Source organism: Eretmochelys imbricata, chromosome 2 (genome assembly GCF_965152235.1).
Source record: "Eretmochelys imbricata isolate rEreImb1 chromosome 2, rEreImb1.hap1, whole genome shotgun sequence".
NCBI classification, from domain to species: domain Eukaryota; kingdom Metazoa; phylum Chordata; order Testudines; family Cheloniidae; genus Eretmochelys; species Eretmochelys imbricata.
In genome coordinates, this window is record NC_135573.1 from 14,191,690 (window position 1) to 14,211,014 (window position 19,325).

Below are 19,325 nucleotides of genomic sequence, written 5' to 3' on the forward strand. Positions count from 1 at the left end.
CATGATAGTGAATAATCCTGCATGACACTATAACTTAGAAGAAGAAAGATGGAAAATATCTAGGATTCTTTGAGTGGTAGCAGGTTCAGAGTACAAAACAAAAGGGATTTAATCAGCCTAATTTTAACATAGTTATGTAGATTTCAACAATTTGTTTAAAATCACAATAAGCAAAGTTTGCTCATATAGAGAGCCCATATGCTAGATTTCATCCCTAGGAAATTTGTTGGCGAAAGGATTTAAAAACCTAATAAGTGGAACTGATAACAGCAGTGTGCACAGCGCTTGGATGTATTGGATCAAGGGTGGGCAGACTTTTTGGGTCGAGGGCCACATCGGGGAATAGAAATTGTATGGTGGGCCATGAATGCTCACAAAATTGGGGTTGGGGTGTGGGAGGGGGTGCGGGCTCTGGGGTGGGGCTGAGGATGAGGAGTTTGGAGAGTAGGAGGGTGCTCTGGACTGGGACTGAGGGCGATCAGGGCAGGGGTGTGGGAAGGGGTGGGGCTGGGCATGAGAAGTTTGGGGTGCAGTTTGGTGGTGTAGTTGACATCACCATCTACCTACACACTTCTGATGCCCATCATCATGGTATCTGTAATTATTTTCTTGGGAGGCACTTCATCACAATATGCCAGTGGTCTAAATTTTCCTCCCTGCATTCTTTGAGACAGTTTGGTTTTAAATAACTTCATCCTTTTCTCTCCTACTATTACATTTGTTTAACTTGAAATAAATATTTCAAAATGCCTTTGAAAGGCTATTCATGTTACAAGTTTTAGGTCTGTCTGCCATTAAATGATTTCCTCAGACATTTAACATTCTGGAAAGTTCATGACTTACATCTCAATATTGAGATGTGTTTCGCAGTGGGCAGACCCACAAGCCCATGCTGAGCCCCACTGACTTCACTATCTTCACATGTTTAGGGGTTTGCTTGCATAGAGTTCACTGCAAAATCGGAGGACTCATATGGAAAAACGGACCACATCTGAATCTGGCCCACACATGCTTTGTTTTATATTCATTTTCTAGTTCTTCTGGGCTTTTTCCACTTTCGCAAAAACTGTGCTGGGAAGACTAAGGGAAGCCACATATCATGGATGTCCTATGCACTAAAATGTTTCAGCTACTTGATTTACCTTGGATTTGTCCCTCATGGAACCTTTTCCCAATATAGACATTTTTGTCAATGTTTCTTCCTGTAAACGTTTCAGTGAATTGCCACGTGGACCCAAAAGTTTTCCCACAAAGTTGAACTGTAAGAAAACAACAAAAACACAATAAAAATATTGTAACACTGAGGAACTGTCATGTAGAATTGCAACAAGGTATGAAAGATGTTGCTTAATGTAGCTGCAAACAAAAAAAAATTGATTAGGTCACAACTTTTATAGCCATTAAACAAACATATGTGGAATAGATACCACCACTTCAGTGACTTCTCCCATTGTACAGAAACCTACAAACATCAATACACAAAACACTTTCAAATCCTATGAAGAGAACTCAATTCACGTTCAACTATATTGTTTTAGATTTAGGACAGACAGAAAAAGATGCCAACCTTTAAGCCCGAAGTACCTCTGGGCACTGTCTAAAAGCCCAGTTCAATATAAAAATAAATTCAGAAGCTAACTCAACAGTATAAAGAAGCAACCAATCAAGTCTTTTTATTTCTTAAAAGAAAAGGTAGCTCATGCTCCTTAAAAATTATCTGTGAAGGAATATGCCCCCTGCACCCCACCCCTCAAAAACCCTCCGTAAGAAGATAAGCACTTATGATTAAGGCTGCCAGTTTGTCATGGAGGTCACAGATTCTGTGACTTTCCACGACTTCTGTAGTGGCCAGTGCGCCTGGCTCAGGGGCAGCTCGGGCAGCCCCTGCGCCAATTGCACGGGCCGCTGGGGTAGCCTCAGGCTCCCACACACTCCCCTCCCCAGCAGCAGAGTTTGGATGTGGGAGGGGGAAGGGGATTGGAGCACGGGATGGGATGAGGTGGGCTCCGGGCGGTGCTTACCTGGGGGGGCTCCCCGGAAGCGGTGACATCCCCCTCACTCAGATGCTAGGCGGAGGCACGGCTACGCAGCTTTGTGGGTTGGCTCCGGCTCGCGGGCAGCCCCCTGCAAGTTTTAGTCACTGGTATTTTTAGTAGAAGTCATGGACAGGTCAAAACTGGTGAATTTTTGTTTTCTGCCCATGATCTGGGGTGACTTACTACAAATACATATGACTAAAATGTAGCCTTACTTATGATCGACAGATTTAAGCTATAATCAGACCAAGGTCAGAAACCATTTCCAAAGATTAAGGAGCTGTTATGGAGGACATCCTATCGGCAGATCCTACTTGTTGACACCAAGGAGCTCAAGCACCTAGGTTGATCTCAACTGTGATTTGTCAGAAAAAGAAAGGAAATTCAATAGCATATTGATAAAAAATTCCTATATTTTCTATATGCCTGAGTGTCTGCCTGGAGAGGTAATACTGAAAGGTAATTTACTGTAGGGGTTATTTTATCAGACACTGACCATGATCCTTTTTTGATCCTGTGATTAACAAGAATTAGAACATCAGTTTTAACAGAAAGATTAGAACCTGCTATTGGAGTAGTCAATGAACATTTAAGCATAATATACCAAAACCATTACATCTTTCTTTCAGGAGGGGATCAATCTTAGCTAGATATTAAATGTGACATAAAATCTTACTAGATTAAACTCTCTGTCTCTAGTCAGGATTTCCACAAAATTCTTTATAAGAGGTTACAAAATTTTCCATAGCCTTAAGCTTCCAGTTTTCTACACATCATATATTTAAACAGAGTGCTAGTTAGTTGATCCCCTCCTTACAGATTTAATGGTTTTGGTTAATCATTATTGCTTACAAATAGAAGCCTTATATGTAAAAAAAAAAATCTCCATTTCAGTTTAATGGAACAACAGGTCAATAGTTCAAACCATACCATGTTTCAATGTTTACAAGGCTATTTTTGTAGAAACAGTTAGAAACAGAGCCAGGTAAGAGGAAGGAATAGAAATAAATCTTCAATGCATATATAAAGACCAACTGCTTATTTTATTATATAAATCAGAAGACAGAACTTTAATACTTATCCAAAATATCAAAATTAGAAATATTTAGCATCAATTCTTCTCAATGACATTTGATAAAAGTAGTTTAGTCAACTGAATACTATTTGTTTTTATAAACACATAATATAACGTAATATTGATTTTTGTAGTCTTCCCACATAACACTATACAGTAAATAATATTTACAAAATTAAAATAATTTTAATGCATAATTAATTACAGTTGCTGAACTTCACTTCCTTTTGAAGACAAAAAGCTTTTCCAACTCATTTTAACTACTAGGCTCTCCTAACTAGCGGGCATTAGACTCAAAAGAACAAAACAAACAAAAAACAGTACACACTTTATCCTGAGGGAAGTAATCCACCTCAAATACACCAATCTCAAATCTCTGCAATATTCACATAGGAGAAAACAAGCAGAACAAACCAGAATTAACATAACTAAAAATAAATTAGCTTCACTACTCAATTACAAAATGCCCGAAGGTAGAAGCTAGTCATCATGTGCAAGCTAAGTAGACATCTTCTAGTCAACGTATTATTCAGTGAATGAGGAACTGTGTTAGCTACGCCCTTATGTCAGATCAAGACCTGCTCACTGTGCGCTGAGAAGCTCTAAATTCTAAAGTCTCTAAGGTGCCACAAGTACTCCTTTTCTTTTTTCTAAATACATTGACAGGTTTCAGAGTAGCAGCCATGTTAGTCTGTATTCGCAAAAAGAAAAGGAGTACTTGTGGCACCTTAGAGGCTAACAAATTTATTTGAGCATGAGCATTCGTGAGCTACAGCTCTCAATTCATCGGATGCATGCAAAAATATAGGAATTTTTATCAATATGCTATTGAATTTCCTTTTTTTTTCCCCTGACAAATCACAGTTGAGATCAACCTAGCTGCTTGAGCTCCTTGGTATCAAAAAGTGGGAGCTGCCGATAGGATGTCCTCCATAACAGCTCCTTGGTCTTTGGAAATGGCTTCTGACCTTAGTCTGATATAGCTTAAATCTGTTGCACCTTAGAGGCTAACAAATTTAGTGACACCTAACTTGTGGCACCTTAGAGACTAACCAATTTATTTGAGCATAAGCTTTCGTGAGCTACAGCTCACTTCATCGGACGCATGATCCGATGAAGTGAGCTGTAGCTCACGAAAGCTTATGCTCAAATAAATTGGTTAGTCTCTAAGGCGCCACAAGTACTCCTTTTCTTTTTTCTAAATACATAACTCATGTTTCAAAACTGTCAAATCCATGCTGCAAATCTGTAAAGTTTTGATGGTTTGAAGATATAAACAGCTGGAGACAGCTTAAAACCCTGACAAAAATTGATGTTTAGTGCAAGGATGTCTAACATAGGGTCCATAGGCTAGATTCAGTCTCAAGGACCCCTTCCTGCAACATTCTCCAAAGACCAAGTGTAAAATCGACAGCTATATTTTAAAAATCTAGTTTGCTACCCTGTTCATATAAAAAGAAAAAAACCTACAAACTAGAAAATGTAGGAAGTAAACCCGCTACAAAAGTTTGCTTTGAGCAGGGGTTAGACTAGATGACCTCCTGAGGTCTCTTCCAACCCTAATCTTCTATGGTTCTAAAAATGGATAAAAGCATGGAAAAAGAACATTTGCCCCAAATGGGAATTTACTTTCCCAAACTAAACCATTGTTTCAGCTCCTATTCAAGTTAAATGCCTGAGAAACACTTGATTGGAAAGACTTCTTTGTTTGAGATTCAATACAAGATATGAACCCGCATATTCCAAGGCATAAATCAACCAATAACTGATTATTATTTATATCACTGTAGTTTCAAATGCCCAAATTAAAGTCAGGGCCCCTCATGCATGGTGCTGTACAAACTTCTTGTAAGAGAAGCTGAAGCCCTCTTTGAGACTACTCTAAATTATAATGGGGACTGAACTCCCCCTCAAGAGCCCTTGTGAAACCAGGGAATACAAAATGACTTAAACCCACCTTTGTGCTCGGATACCCAGCTACACTGAGCAGAGCTCCTGTGTAGCAGAGGATCTGGGCAGAAAAAGACTCTGGTTTCAGTTATTCAATTAAATGCCTGAAAAACACTCAAGAAAAATAAAAGGTCTTGATTAAAGATTCAGAACACCTGCCCCCTACAATTAAGAGACTTTTTAAAAAAAAATTACAACAAATTTGAAACCTCCAAGACTTCCAGCAAAACCAGAGAGAACTAGATTTCAGTTTTCCTGATATTTCCAAGATTAAAATCCAAAAATAAGGACAATATTTAAACCTTTCAGAGCTGTCTTCTACACATCATAAAGAAGTGAAAAGGAACACAAGCCATTTTCACCCCACTTTGAAGGTCACCTTTAACTGCAGGATAACTTTATTTAAAAAAATTATTTTGAGTGGTAAAAAAACGTAAGACGGCTGTTCATTTTAGGTTAATGAAGAACAGTTAAAAATAATCCTATACACTGTCAACATTACATGAAAAGAAAAATTTCCACTTGAAAATTCTGTATTAAATATATTCAATAATTGGTATGTTGAAAAATAAGTCTCAGCACTAATATAGTGCATCAGTTTAACCTAATCATTGTACAGATTTACTTCCTACACAACCCCCAAATTTAAAGTGTGCCTAGTTATATATACACAGGATTAAAGATCTCTTTTTATCCAAGCACAACATCCCATCGATAGGAAAATGTATTAGTGTCTTACCTGAAAATGTCCTTTCTTGGAATAATGAGGTCCACATATTCATGACATTGGGTACACTGCTCAATGCAGCCTTAAAGGCAGACCAAAACCTGTCTGAGGCAGGGGAGATGTGACTCCACCACTGAGAAACCACCAGTTGAAACATTTGCACATCATTTGAAAAACTAAACACTATCAATAAGGAAAATTAGGCTAAGACTAAAGACTAAACAGAACAATCCTCCTGCAGAGTAAGGAATTCAGTGATTGGGAAAAATATCAAATTACTAAATGGCACTCAAGTTTATCAATTAACAGCCCATTCAGGTTGGGTTGGATCTGTGGACCTTATTAGTCCAAGTAAGGAAATTTTCACTTAAGACACATTTTCCTATTTTCTTATTCATAATGAGGTCCACAGATCCATGACACTGGGATTTTCATACCAGCATCCACTCAGAGGAACTCTACCCAGTTGTGTACAGATGTGAAATAGAATTCTTTTCTAATAGTTACTGGGATACTAAAGGAAGAGGCACCCATCTATTGAAGGCCACATCAGATGATGACTGTAGAATTTGAAAGTGGCATGAGCAGTTGGCCATGTGGCTGTTTTCCAGATTTTCTCTTTCTGCCCATAAAGCTCCCACAAGTCTGATAGATTGAGCTCTGATATTAGAAAATGCAGTTACGCTTCTTTAACTCTTGTTCTGAGATACAATACCTCAGCCACCTGGAAATGGAGAATTCCAAAACCTTCTTTCCCTCTGACACAAGATAATAAAGCACAAACAGAACATTTCCCTTTCTGACCTGAGCTGTGTGGTGAATATATACTTTAGGATGTCGTCTGAGCTGAAAAAGTAAGCCACAGTTTCTCTTTTTTTTTTTTTTTTTTTGGGGGGGGGGGGGAGGGAAGATGGAGCTTTGCTGAAGGATGGAAGAATAATCTCCTGTGCCCTCTAGAGAATGGAGTTTATCTTTGGTATGAAGACAAGGTCGAATATTGAGCACCACTTCAACTTTATGGAAGGTGCAATATTGAGGTTCCAGAAAGACAGCTCCCAACTCACTCAGAATAGACAGGATTGCAATCAGAAGGGCCACTTCAACGGTTAGAAAGTAATAGGGCACCTTCATGACAGGCTCAAATGGAAGAACCTGAGAACCAGGTAAGATCACATAAAAGAACTTTAGGCATCTAAGGAGGATGTAGAAGACATACTGCTCTCATAAGAAGAATGCTGGATATTTGGGTAAGATGAAATTCACTACTTGTCTATTGCAATAAGGATGTTACACAAAACAGCAACTTGACCTCAGTGTTTGAACAGTCAGGCTTATCACCTGGAGTCCATCCTGAAGAAACTTGAGAATGTGCAGTACCGATGCTAATGGAGGAGTGAGACCTGTCCTGGTGGTAATGAGTAAGCCTCAACCAGGCCCATGAATATATGGAATTGTGGATATTACCTCTCTGAATAACCTCTTTGGCTTAAGAGGCTCTATTCAAGAACCACGCACCCAGGTTCATACTGTCTGGATTCTGATGCATGACTGGCCTTTGTAATATATCGCTTCTGGATGGAAAGCAGATGAGAGAGCTTTGTACCATATCAAGGCAGTCAGAGAACCATGCGCTGCCAGAATTACCAATGATGTTTCTCTACTGCTCTTCAGTAACATTCTGGTGAGGATATAAAAAGGGATGGAAGGTATACAAGTCCCTCTTTTTGCCACATTTGCAACAAGCCATCTGTTGCTTTGACTTTGTGATTCCACTGGCAAGAGAATACCACTGAAACCTAGTGATTCATATGGGAGGCAAACAGATCTGTTGCTGTGAGATTAAATTTCTTAACCAAGGGATGCAACTCCTCCACCTCTAGTTCCCCTTTTTTGATGATCTAACTTTTGACTACAGAGATAGTCAGCCACAACATTGACTTTTCCTTGGATGCAAAGGCAGCAAATTGTCCTTTGGCCAAGTCATCAGGAGGTGAGCTTCTCTTTCAAGGATTGTAGACCTTGTTCCCCTTTGTTTGCTGATGTATGATATGGCAGAGATGTCATCTGTCATGATCAGCACATGAGGGCAGTCCAGATGAGAGAGCGCAAAGCCTTGAGACTGACTGGACTGCCCTGAGCTCTAACCAGTTTATGCTGTGCTTGGTCTCTCGTTTGGAACAGATCCCTTGGACAGCCCTTGATACAGGGTGAGCATTTGTGGAGATAACTATGCTGACTGGTTCTCCTACTGGGAAAAAAAAAAATCTTAGTTTACTTGGATTCATCCACCACATGAATGACCTGAGAATCTTCTTGGGGTGAGACACCTTCGCTGAGGGTTAGATAAAACAGTTGATGGAGGAGTAAGAGGAAGCTCTGTACTGTCTTTATGTGAGCAGTGGCACACTATGAATATCCACACAGTAGACCATAGATCCCAGAAGAGACAAGCATATGAATGAGTATTGCCTTTGAGAGGTTGACTATTTGGTAAGATTTTTCAGCTTCTCCAGTCTTTCCTGCCACAAACAAACTTTGTAGAGGATAATGGACTTCTCCCACTCAGAGAGATTGAGAATATGTTGAAACTGTTAATTGACTCTTTCACAAAACCAAGGCTCAGCACATCCTTGCTGTTTGGGGATACAATTTATGACTGACACTAGATGAGGCTTGAATAAGGAGGTAACCCAGGAAGGGACAGACAGACTTCTTTCTGTCTGAGAGCTGCTATTAACAATACCATCACTTTCATAAAACAAAGAAAAGGAGTACTTGTGGTACCTTAGAGACTAACCAATTTATTTGAGCATGAGCTTTCGTGAGCTACAGCTCACTTCATCAGATGCATACCGTGGAAACTGCAGCAGACTGCTGCAGTTTCCACGGTATGCATCTGATGAAGTGAGCTGTAGCTCACGAAAGCTCATGCTCAAATAAATTGGTTAGTCTCTAAGGTGCCACAAGTACTCCTTTTCTTTTTGCGAATACAGACTAACACGGCTGTTACTCTGAAACCTTTCATAAAACACTTGCAGTGTTGTTGCTAAACCAAAAAGGGAAAGGACCAAGAGGAAAGTTTAGAAAGCATTATGAGACTTTTAATTACGATATAGACATAGGAACCCTTCAAATCTACTTGAAGTCATGCAGTCCCCTTTGCTGATGGCAGCTAGTGTGGATTTTAAGGTCTTCATCTTCAATTTTTAAGTTCCTCATAGATCTGTTGAGATAACTGATGTCAATAGCTGTTCTGCAGTGTTCCTTTTTTTGGCATGACTATGAGCAATATGCAATGTCTCTGGCGAGGAGGAACAGGTCCTACTGCTCCCATTTATAGAAGCCATCCTAGGTCATCTGCTTACCCAGATTCCTCCTCTTTCTCAGGAAGAAGGCTTTAGGGTTTGCAATTTAAGTTTATAGGTTGAAAGGGACCATACTTGCAATACCGTCCACCCATGTAAGCATTGTTTGTGAAAGTCTGAGGAGGCACTTAGAATGTCAGATGACAGTTCTTTTTTATTTATTCATTCTTGTTGGCCTGTTGTCCCAGATAAAGTTCATGCCACAAAGAGGGGGCTGAGATTACAGCTGCCTGGCCTTAGCTGCCTGTGAAGGGTCTGTATAATGAGGAGGCCATGTGACATTACCCAGGGTACAATCTGGACTGTTGAACAGCGATGTCCCCTTAACTCTATAACCTGAGGTGCTTTTAATACTGCTTTGCTACCAGAACCGCTACTTCTGACCTGCTCACATAGCCTTCAGCATGCAAATTCACTTCCAGATAAATACATGAGCACTCTGACCACTCGCTCATGAATTAAACTGCAGAGCAACATCAGCAAGTTCCCTAGTCCAGACTTTCCCACCCAGAAATGTGGGTCTTGTACTACCCAGCACACTACTGAACAATGCAAGCTCATAGGAAGTCCGTCATTTCATTGAAGTGATCTATGCACCAACCTTGTTATTCAAAGCAATAAGATAAGTGTCCTAACTACACAAAGATAGATTTTAAGTGATTACCAGTAATGATGCATAAAAAAGGCAGGATTAGTTACAAAACAATTTTTTTTAAAAAAAGGGTAATATACAAGCTAATCTAATTTAACAAGATAATGGCAATTAAAAGCAAAAGGTTTTCCTCACCGTGTTCTGCTGTACATTTTACAGCTTGGGTCCCCTTTCAGCCTGGGACCACCCCCCTCCTTTAGTGGTGTCCTTCAAGTATTCACTGATGTCATAAACAGAGAGATGGGGGAGGAGAGGTGAGTTGGAGGTTACTGTCTCTGTTATATCCCTCTCCCTTCTTCAAGGATTACCCCCAGCTGGGGTGCAGATGACAAGCAGTCTCTTGAGGACGTGAGAATGGCCATTTAAGCTTCTGTTTTTTAACACCTGGCTGGGGCCAGTGTGTGTGTGTGTGTGTCTCTGAAAAACTGGTTTGTAGGGGCTACTGAAATGTTATAATTCTGGGTAACAATATACAGTAGAATCTCATAACCTGACATTAGTATTACTACATATTTCAATAGGATAATAATGTTCAGCAGATTGTGACTTTTCAAATGGTATCTCAAGGCATACTTTGTGCAACACCTGTCAGTCTTGAAAAAGTGGTGAATATAATGGCATAGACTGTCACAGTCACTCTTTCAGATAAAAATCTCATCCAGTTAGAAACGAGTCCCTGACAATCAAAGAAAGGGAACATTTATCTATGGCAGTGATGATAGGATACATTTTGACTGGTGAACACCAACAAATCTTCTGGCCTTGTAAAATGGAGGCCTGGGAAGAAGCATGGAGTAGAAAAAAGAAATGGTGGGCAAGACTCCCCTTAGTGCCTGCCAGTTCTTCCACATCTGGGCTGCTATCCCTCTCATCACTCCAGAGCCATCTGATGGGGGAAGGAGGTAGAGGTGGTAGAAAGGCATGTGGCAACCTGCAACAGAAGCTGGGAGCAAAAACCAGGATGGCAGGGCCTGGTGACCTACAGTGGCAACTGAGGAGGACAGTCTGATGCTTTCCCAGACTATCAGGTGTGACACTGGAATACACTGGAAATTAGAGCTATTAAGCACCCCACTGTTACACACACACACACACACACACACACACACACACACACACACACACACACACACAGAGTGCATGAGGGATATACAGCTATAGCTTGCCTAAGGCATCTGTATACTTCATAACTGCAGTTTACATTTCTCAAAGTATTCAGCGCACTCTGCCTTGAAAGTCTAGGTCTATCCTGTGTGTGATTGGCTTTTGTTTAAAATATATTATTCGAGTCTCTAGTTCTGATTAGGAGCATTGGCATTTCTCCCCTAAGTAGGGAGACTCCCTGAGGGGAGCACAGGATATGCACGCTTAGAGGAGACAGCACCTATTTATGGCCAGGTCTTTTCTGCACTGATTTGCCATGCTGCATTCTAGGAAGGTGGGCAGGGGGCCCCAGGATTGATTATCCCCCCTCATGCTGCACTCTGTGGAAAATGAACAGGGTACACTGGCATGGAGGAATATCTGCCCTGGTGCACTCTGGGGAGGTAAGCAGGGGAGCCATGTGCTGAGAATACCTGTCCTTCTGCACTCTGCTGATGTATACAGCTGAAGGGAAACCAATTCCACTTTGTGGCTCTTGGAGTACCTCCTAGAGGAATCCCCTGAATCAGATTCTTCAAGAGATAGCGCTTGGGGACTCTTTTTTGCGTGCCCATGCTTTATGCTGCGGAAACTTGAAGGATCTGAATGTCAGAGACCTTTTTCTTCTGCCTGTCCTTGATCTGCCTCCTCCCCAGAAGGAGAAAGAGTAATTTCATTCTGACAGTGCCCTGGAGAGGGAAGAACTTTGTGGTTACTCTTTTCAGCAACTTTCCTGTCCTGAGAAATAGAAGATTCAGACTGAAGGTGTTGCTGGACTGGGTGAAGAAGAGATTCACAAGTTCCCAAGCTTTGTTCAAGGGAGATTCCTGGACATGGCCTAAACACAGGCTGACCTCACCCCAGAAGCAGGGGTCATCCCAGGCTCCAGTCCTGGAGGTTCAAAGGGAGTCCCCCTTGGCCCACTTACAGCACTGGGAGACAGCGCTGGGCTGACACTGCTGGCAATGAGTAGCCCTGAGTCATTGCAGGGCTGGGGAGGGGGCATACTGCAGAATGGAGGGAAGGGTTGGGCCTGACTGCCTCTTAGCATACTCTCCTTGTTTTGTCCCAGATGCTTTTCCTTAGTTCCATCACTGCCATAGCTGCAGGGTAGGAGGTGGGCAGCTGCTCTGCAGTCAACAGTACTGACTGAGAATTGGCTCCAGCAGCTGGGTGAGAAACTTCCCTGACCCTTTAACATTGTACTACAAACTATATTATCCCCATGTGGTGGAAAATGAGGGATTCACCACTTGTTGGTCCCAGGTCTAGGGGATGTTGCTGTTTAGATGCTGCCACCGCTTCCTGGGAGCTCTCCTGGCTGCTTGGGGACTGAGGCTACAGGAATCTTTGCCTCTGCCTGAGTACTTGAGAGGAGGCTGGGCCTCCACAGAACAGGCACATCTTCATGCAGGCACTTAATCAACAGGAGAGGTACAGGAAACAGTGTCTTGCTCTCTCCTCCCCACTTAGTTTCTCATCCTGGAGCACCCCAGATGGGTGAGCTGCTGGCAGAGAGTTCCAGTATCTGAGGCAACCCTCTCTTTCAATAAAGGAAGACCCTGACAACCTCCCCACCCCTTTTTTCTGCAGGAGCAGCAGGAGCTAGTCTGCCTGCATTTGGAGAGGCAGATGAGGTCAGATTTTTCAAGTGGAGCCACACTTCCTCTGCCTCTGACAGCAGGCACGGTCTGCCTCCAAGTCTGTATAAAGCAGAGTACCCAAGTCTTGGATCCTTGGACCTTATTAGGAATCAGAAACAGATTTTTTTTTCCAGATTTACATTCAGACTACAAAGGACATTCCTTTCCTAGGCATTTAATCTCCTGTATGAGTTTCAGCTAGAAAAGAATATCAATGCTAAATCAAGTTTAAACATATAAATTACGGGGTAGAGGGGATACGTAATAAGACACGTAATCCTTGTTTATCCCCACCAAAGACAAATCTGCAGAGCATGCTATCTATCCAGCTTAAATGCTTAGTGAAAGTATAAACACTTGACCAAATGGTCTATTTGGAAAGCTCTAACAAGCCAATTCCAAAGCTACAGGTAGCTTTATGGCGTATTAGGTCCTCCGCTAGGGGGTTCTGTCATGTGGGATCCCTGAAACAGAGTACAGTTGTGATTGTTTATTCAGCATTCAGAACTCATTGTTCCTAAACAGTCTGATATCAGAAAACCCTGAGAGAATTTCCTCTGCCTCTTCCAAGAAATGCAAAGCTTCCACAGGGAGAAAAAAAAAAAAAAAAAAAAAAAAGGACTCTCCATTTCAAGCACCCAGTTTGTATTACACAATATTCGCCCCCTTCACTTGGGGTATCCGGTAACCATAGCTATAATTACAACAACAGATCTTAAAACAACGTTAGCAACTTTAGATTTAAACAATTAAAGAAATTCCAAAGCAATTTCCGGTACTACATCTGTACCTAATTCCTTGTAGGAAATTGTCACTTTAGAATCATCTTTTCCTGTTTTGTTTTTTAAGAATTCTCTCTCCTCCCTCTTTTTATTTGTGTTAAACATCCATTCAAAACAAGAGACATTGACCTATGAAACAGATTAAGTACTGTCAAATGTGCAATATAAACACACTGATAGAAAGAAGAAAAGGTTACACTAATCTTTGGTGTTACTTGTAACAGTAGACAAAATGCTTATAGACCAAAATGTCATTTTAAAGTAAAGTAAACAGTAGCAATTTAACATGGGGATAAACCCACAATACAGGCTCTGACTGCTGAGAGTACATAATTGAGACTAATACTTAAGGGAATACAATACGTAGATTGCTCACAGCTTTATATCTATATACCAGTCATTCTCAAAAGTCAATATGAAACAATCTTTAAATTTTAACCTACCTTAGAAGGGAAGTAACTGCCCCCAAAGTTATGATGAGTCTCTTCAGAAAACTAGTTTATTATTGACTGAAGCCATTTTTCCCCATATTCCTTCTAATGCCAAAGAAAGTCAGGTTTCCGAGAGGATGAACTGGCTCAACAAACTACTTACTCATAAAATGGAAAAGAGTAGTTACTTAACAGTAACTAATTCCTCAAGATGTACTGTCAACAAGGATTCCACTTCTGGTGTGTATGCATCCCATGCACATGAGATTGGATTCTTTTGGCCAGCAATGTCTGTTGGAGCCACATCTGCACCCTGGATGCTCATGGACCTCTCCCCCATTGGGGACATAAAGGACAGATTGGGCCCAACCATCCCTCAGCTTCTTCACGGATACAAAATCTCAAAGCTACAAGACTATGCAGAAGCAGGGAAGGAGGGCAGGTCATGGCTTCCATGAGAACAATATATCTCAAAGAACAACAGTTACCGTAAGGTAAGTAGCTTGTAATTGTCCATAGGGATCTCATTTCTGGTGACTAGTACGCAGTTACACCCCCTAGTTTGTAGGTAGATACTAGGAGTCCTATTTAAAAAAGTATTGCAGGACAGCTCTACCCAAAGTGAAAATCCAGTCTGGAAGCCTCAACTAAGGAACAGGGCTTGGAGAACTTGTTGACTGATCTCTTTGTATCCTGCAATGGATGTATCTTAAGGAAGCAAGAGAGGCTGCCCATACTCGGCTGGACTAAGCTGTAATCTAGACAGGTGGCTTTAACCAGGCTAAATTGCAGAAGGATCTTACAAAAAGTTACCTACTTTGAGACTGTCTAAATGAGTACTGTCTGACCCTTAACCCTGTCAGTAAAGGTCACAAAATCTAGGGGATTTCCTGAAAGACCAAAACTTTCATTATTTCAAGCATGTGTGGTTTAGCTTCCCTTTAATTTGAGTGAAGCTTGGAGAAGTAAACGAGAAGGTGAATAGACTGATTCAAATAAAGCAATCTTGGGCAAAACCTGGGGATGAGGTGTAAGAGTCACTTTATAGATCACCATGTAAGGTGAGCTAACCATATGGGTCTGAACTGTCTCTACCTCCAAGTTACAAGGAAGGTAGTCTTCATACACAGATAAGGAAGTCAAGAGGGGCATACAGGGGGGACCCATTAAAGTTTGTTAGTACTATACTGAGGTCCCAGAAAAGCTGGGGCTCCTGAGCTTCAGGAAACGTATATGGTGTGTGGCCCTGAACAGGAGGGTGATGTGTGAAAATTGCTGTTAGATATCCTATGGGATTAATGAAAAGTGCCAATTGTTTTAGGTCTAGCCAATAGATCAAAATAGCAGAAATAGGATTTTCAAGCGAGACAAATGTCAGGATGTCCAAATAGCCACACTGTTCCACTTTGTTTTTTAAGTCAATCTAGTTGAGGTTTTTTTTCCTTTGCTCGAGAATTCTGAACATCTGACAGGTACAGAGCCACTGGCATTATCTGATAACAAATACACTAAGTCCAAGACCTCCTGAAAAAGAGTGAAGATGATTTTGCTCCCCCAGTCTGTCAAGGTAGTGCATGGCTGTTGTATGGTCTGTCAGCAGCTGATGCAAGGGAAGGAACGCTTTGCTTGTCAGGTAGATGGCTATGAGATCCAGAACATTTCATGCAGACAAACTTTTGGGGGAAGTCTATAGGGACTCTATATGAGCACCCCACCCTTGAGTCGAAGCATCTCTCAGCAGAATCCTGGTAACAAGAGGTGAGAAGTTGCACACCTGAAGTAGATCTTTCCACCAATTTTATGAGGAAAGGACCTCTTAAGAGACCATCATCTGCATGTCCTTGCAACATGCGCTTGGCAAATATACTAATTTCAAGTACCCTTATAAAGGGCAAACTGAAGTGTGGCAAACTGCAATAGACACAAGAGGTCATACAACCCAGAAGTGCAAGGCACATTCTTACTAATGTCTTTGGATGAGCCTACAGATGGCTGAGAAGGTCACTATGTAGTTTAGAATCTTTCTTATACTAGATAAGCCTTTCCTGACCTAGAATCTAATACAGCCCCTTTGAACTCTACGCTTTGAGTTGTCACAAAGGTGGATTTTTCTCTGTTTATCTGGAGGTCCAGAGTAGCATAGAACCTCTAAATTACACTGGTCAACCTGGTCAGCTGCTAGGGTAATTTCCTATGGATGAGCTAATAGCAAAGAAATGGACAGACTTGAAAACCTTACATCTCGAGTGAGCGGCCATAGTGGCTAGGCACTTGGTGAAAACCTTCAACACTATGAAAAGACCAAAGGGTGGGGGCCCTGTATTGGAGGGCAATCTTCCATATCACAAATGAGGTAATTCCTGTGTACCAGATGAAGACACCGGTGGAAATAGGTTAAGAGCCCCAAACCAGTCATGAGGGGATTATAAAAGCCAGTTTCACCATTATGAACTTTAAATGTCAGAGAAACTTGGAGGCATCATATTTCTAGGATAGGGCACAACCTCCCTTCCTTCTTTGAGATTAGAAAACAGTGGAAATACAGTCCCCTGACCCTGAACTCTACAAGCATCACCTCCATTGCACCAACTTGCAGAACGGAGTTCAACTCCTCTTCCAACACTTTCTAGCAAAAAAGATCCCTGAGAAGGTATGGGGACGGAGAGTAAGAAAGCAATATACTTTGCTGACAAATTGAGATGCACCTTGGTGATGCCAGCCAACTATTCCCAGAAAAGGGCAAAACATTGGCCATAAAGAGGAGGGGCAGCAGTTCTAGATCCCTCATAGGTTCTGCCAGGTCTTAACTATGGTGTCAAACCTTCTGCCAAGAGGAAGGCACAGACTGGATAGCAGCTAAGGAAATGGCAAAGAATCATCCGCACTGGAATTTCTTCCTCAGTGATTCGGATGTTCTTGGCAGACTACAGGTGTATGGGGCTGAGGGATGCTGCCTGATGGACCTCTGAGGTCTGACTTGTGCTCTCTGGGCTTATACCCTGAAAAAGAAAGCAAGATAGCCCTACAGTCTTAAATCAAGGGCCTCATTGGTCTTGGAGCTGAACAGATCACAACCATACTCTACCGTGTAACTGTCAGACCTCCTTGAGTATCTGACAACTTGGGGCAATATTGGCACAAGAACAAAGAGCAAGGCCAAATGGATATAAAGAGGCCATCAACAAGTTTAGGCTTGAAATTAGATGAAAGTTTCTAACCATCAGAGGAGTGGAGTTCTGAAACAGCTTCCCAAGGGCAGTAGTGAGGGCAAAAAAAACTAACCGGCTTCAAGACTGAGCTGGTTAAGTTTATGGAGGGGGAATGGTATGATGAAACCGTCTACAATGGCATGTGGCACACCTGCCCCACTAGTAGAAAATGTGTCCCATCTTCAGCCATTGAGATGGGCCACTAGATGGGGAGGGATCTGAGTTACTACAGTGAATTCTTTCCCAAGTGTCTGCCAGGTCGTTCTTGCACACATGCTCGGGGTCTAATGGACCATCAAATTTGGGTTGGAAAAGGAATTTTCCCCCAGGTCAGACTGGCAAAGACCCTGAGAGGATTTTATCTTCCTCTGCAGCACAGGGCACAGATCACTTGCTGGTTAGATCTACAGTAAATTGTGGATTCTCAGTCAGACATTATGGGTTTATGACAGAAGTGGGAGAGAGAGATTCTGTGGCCTGTGATGTGCAGGTCAGACTAGATAATCACAATGTTCCCTTCTGGTCTTAAAAGTTTAGGAGTCTAAATGTAGCTATGGTGGATGCTGCAAATGTCAGACGATTCCAAAGCTGTCTGCAGGAAAGTTTGGGCAATCAGCTCCTCTCAAGCACTATCATGACATGCAACCCTGGCCCCAGATGTGAATAGATTTATCCAAAGCTTTTGGGAGGCACTTTGTACATCTATCTGCTCTTCTGAATGTTGTCAATATTGATGCTGGAGTCTGCCACGATTCCTTGCAAGTTTAACAATACTTCATTAACAAGCCAGTCTGCAAGGTATTAAAGGGTATAGAATACCTAACAGCTTATGCAACTTCTCTTGCACTACCTCCAGCAGGATGTCAAGGATCTGAGCCACGTGTTTCATCAAAACTTGGAATGCCTTAAAGTCATCCACTGGACAAGGCACAGGAGGAGTGACAAAACTGCAGCCAGGATGAATTGTTCTTCCACAAGTTTTTGGTGATCCTAATGACACTCTCTCCTTTTTCTTTAGGATCTATGACTTTACCAACTGAACTAGTTGGGAAAAAACATACCGTACCCTTAAGAGGCAGTGTATCTAACCCTATAAGGGAGCAGGAGTGAATGTTCATTTGTAGGACCAGGATTGTATACCCAAGGGTACCTAGTAGGGACGTGACTGATAACCATATGAATATGGATCCAGGGGAGTATACCAAGGGGGCCTGTTCTTTATGAGACCCATGCCTTTTACTGCTCAGAGAACAGTGTCCTAAGTTCCTCTCTAATAACCATAGAGAAGGGGGATGCACAGGAGAGGACTATTTATCTGAAAAGACATAAAAGATGAAAAGGAGTACATGCTCAGCAGCAGTGGTTACTTTTTCTGGCGCGCTACGGTGCTCTTCTATCTGGGAAGGCATTGGCACAGTCAACATTCCTACATATGGGACAGTGATAATGGTACCCAGGAGCTCGGTACCAGTGTCAGGTACTGCTGTGTGCCAATATCGAAGAGTCTGTGTTGGAGGAAATGTGGCCTGTTGATTTAGCCAGTACCATAGGTACTTGGTTTATGGTTAATATAGAGGCCCTAAGGGGACCCATCTTATGCCACAGGTTATACCTTTGACTGGGGAGCTGAGCCTGAGCCAAATCTAATATGATGATGATGATGATTCAGGTCTTGTTTTCATAGACACCTACATCTCAGCTCTAGAGGAGGACTTCATTGCTCTGCCACCCTTCCTCAATCTCTCCCGGTGAAGCTGTTCTACTTGGGATAAATAATTAATGAAATCCTTAGGCCACAGAGAGACAGCATGCATAAGAATGGCTGTATATATGAAACACAGGATCCAATCCCCCTGCTCCAACAGGCCAGGCTGAGGGAGACAAACATCAAAATATCCCACAGCCCAGTGGGTAGAGCACCCCCCGAAGAGGTAGAAGTTTTGTTCAATATCTCTTACCCCTTTCAGGTGGAGGGGGAACTTGAACCAGAATATCCCAGATCCCAGGTGAATACTCCAACTGCTGGGCTAAAAGTTGCAAGAAAGAAGCTGTGGGCAGAGTGGGAGAAGGATTTCCCTTGTAAGACCGACCTTAGGAACTTAACTTCAAGTAAGGGTTCACAGCTCCCTGAAGCCCAGACTCAGGCATCAAACCCCCAAGAGGGGCAGGGATCAGGACACATTCTTATCCTTAGCATCTTCCATTGGCTATTAGTGTGCTGACTTTTGTGAATCCCATTCTTAGGTGCCTATCTTCCTCCATTCATTGTATAAAAAGCCTGAGCACCAAACTCTTATTAAGATACGTTGCTC

The 19,325-nt window shown here is 42.0% G+C and overlaps 1 protein-coding gene across 1 annotated transcript in view; it reads right to left on the reverse strand.

The window, feature by feature from the left end:
* Window positions 1-19,325, reverse strand: part of KHDRBS3 (KH RNA binding domain containing, signal transduction associated 3) — a 198,816-nt gene that overhangs the window by 115,415 nt on the left and 64,076 nt on the right. Inside the window, exon 3 of the mRNA XM_077808828.1 lies at window positions 1,143-1,259. Within this exon, the coding sequence (XP_077664954.1) occupies window positions 1,143-1,259 (117 nt within the window). The remainder of the gene's footprint in view (window positions 1-1,142; window positions 1,260-19,325) is intronic.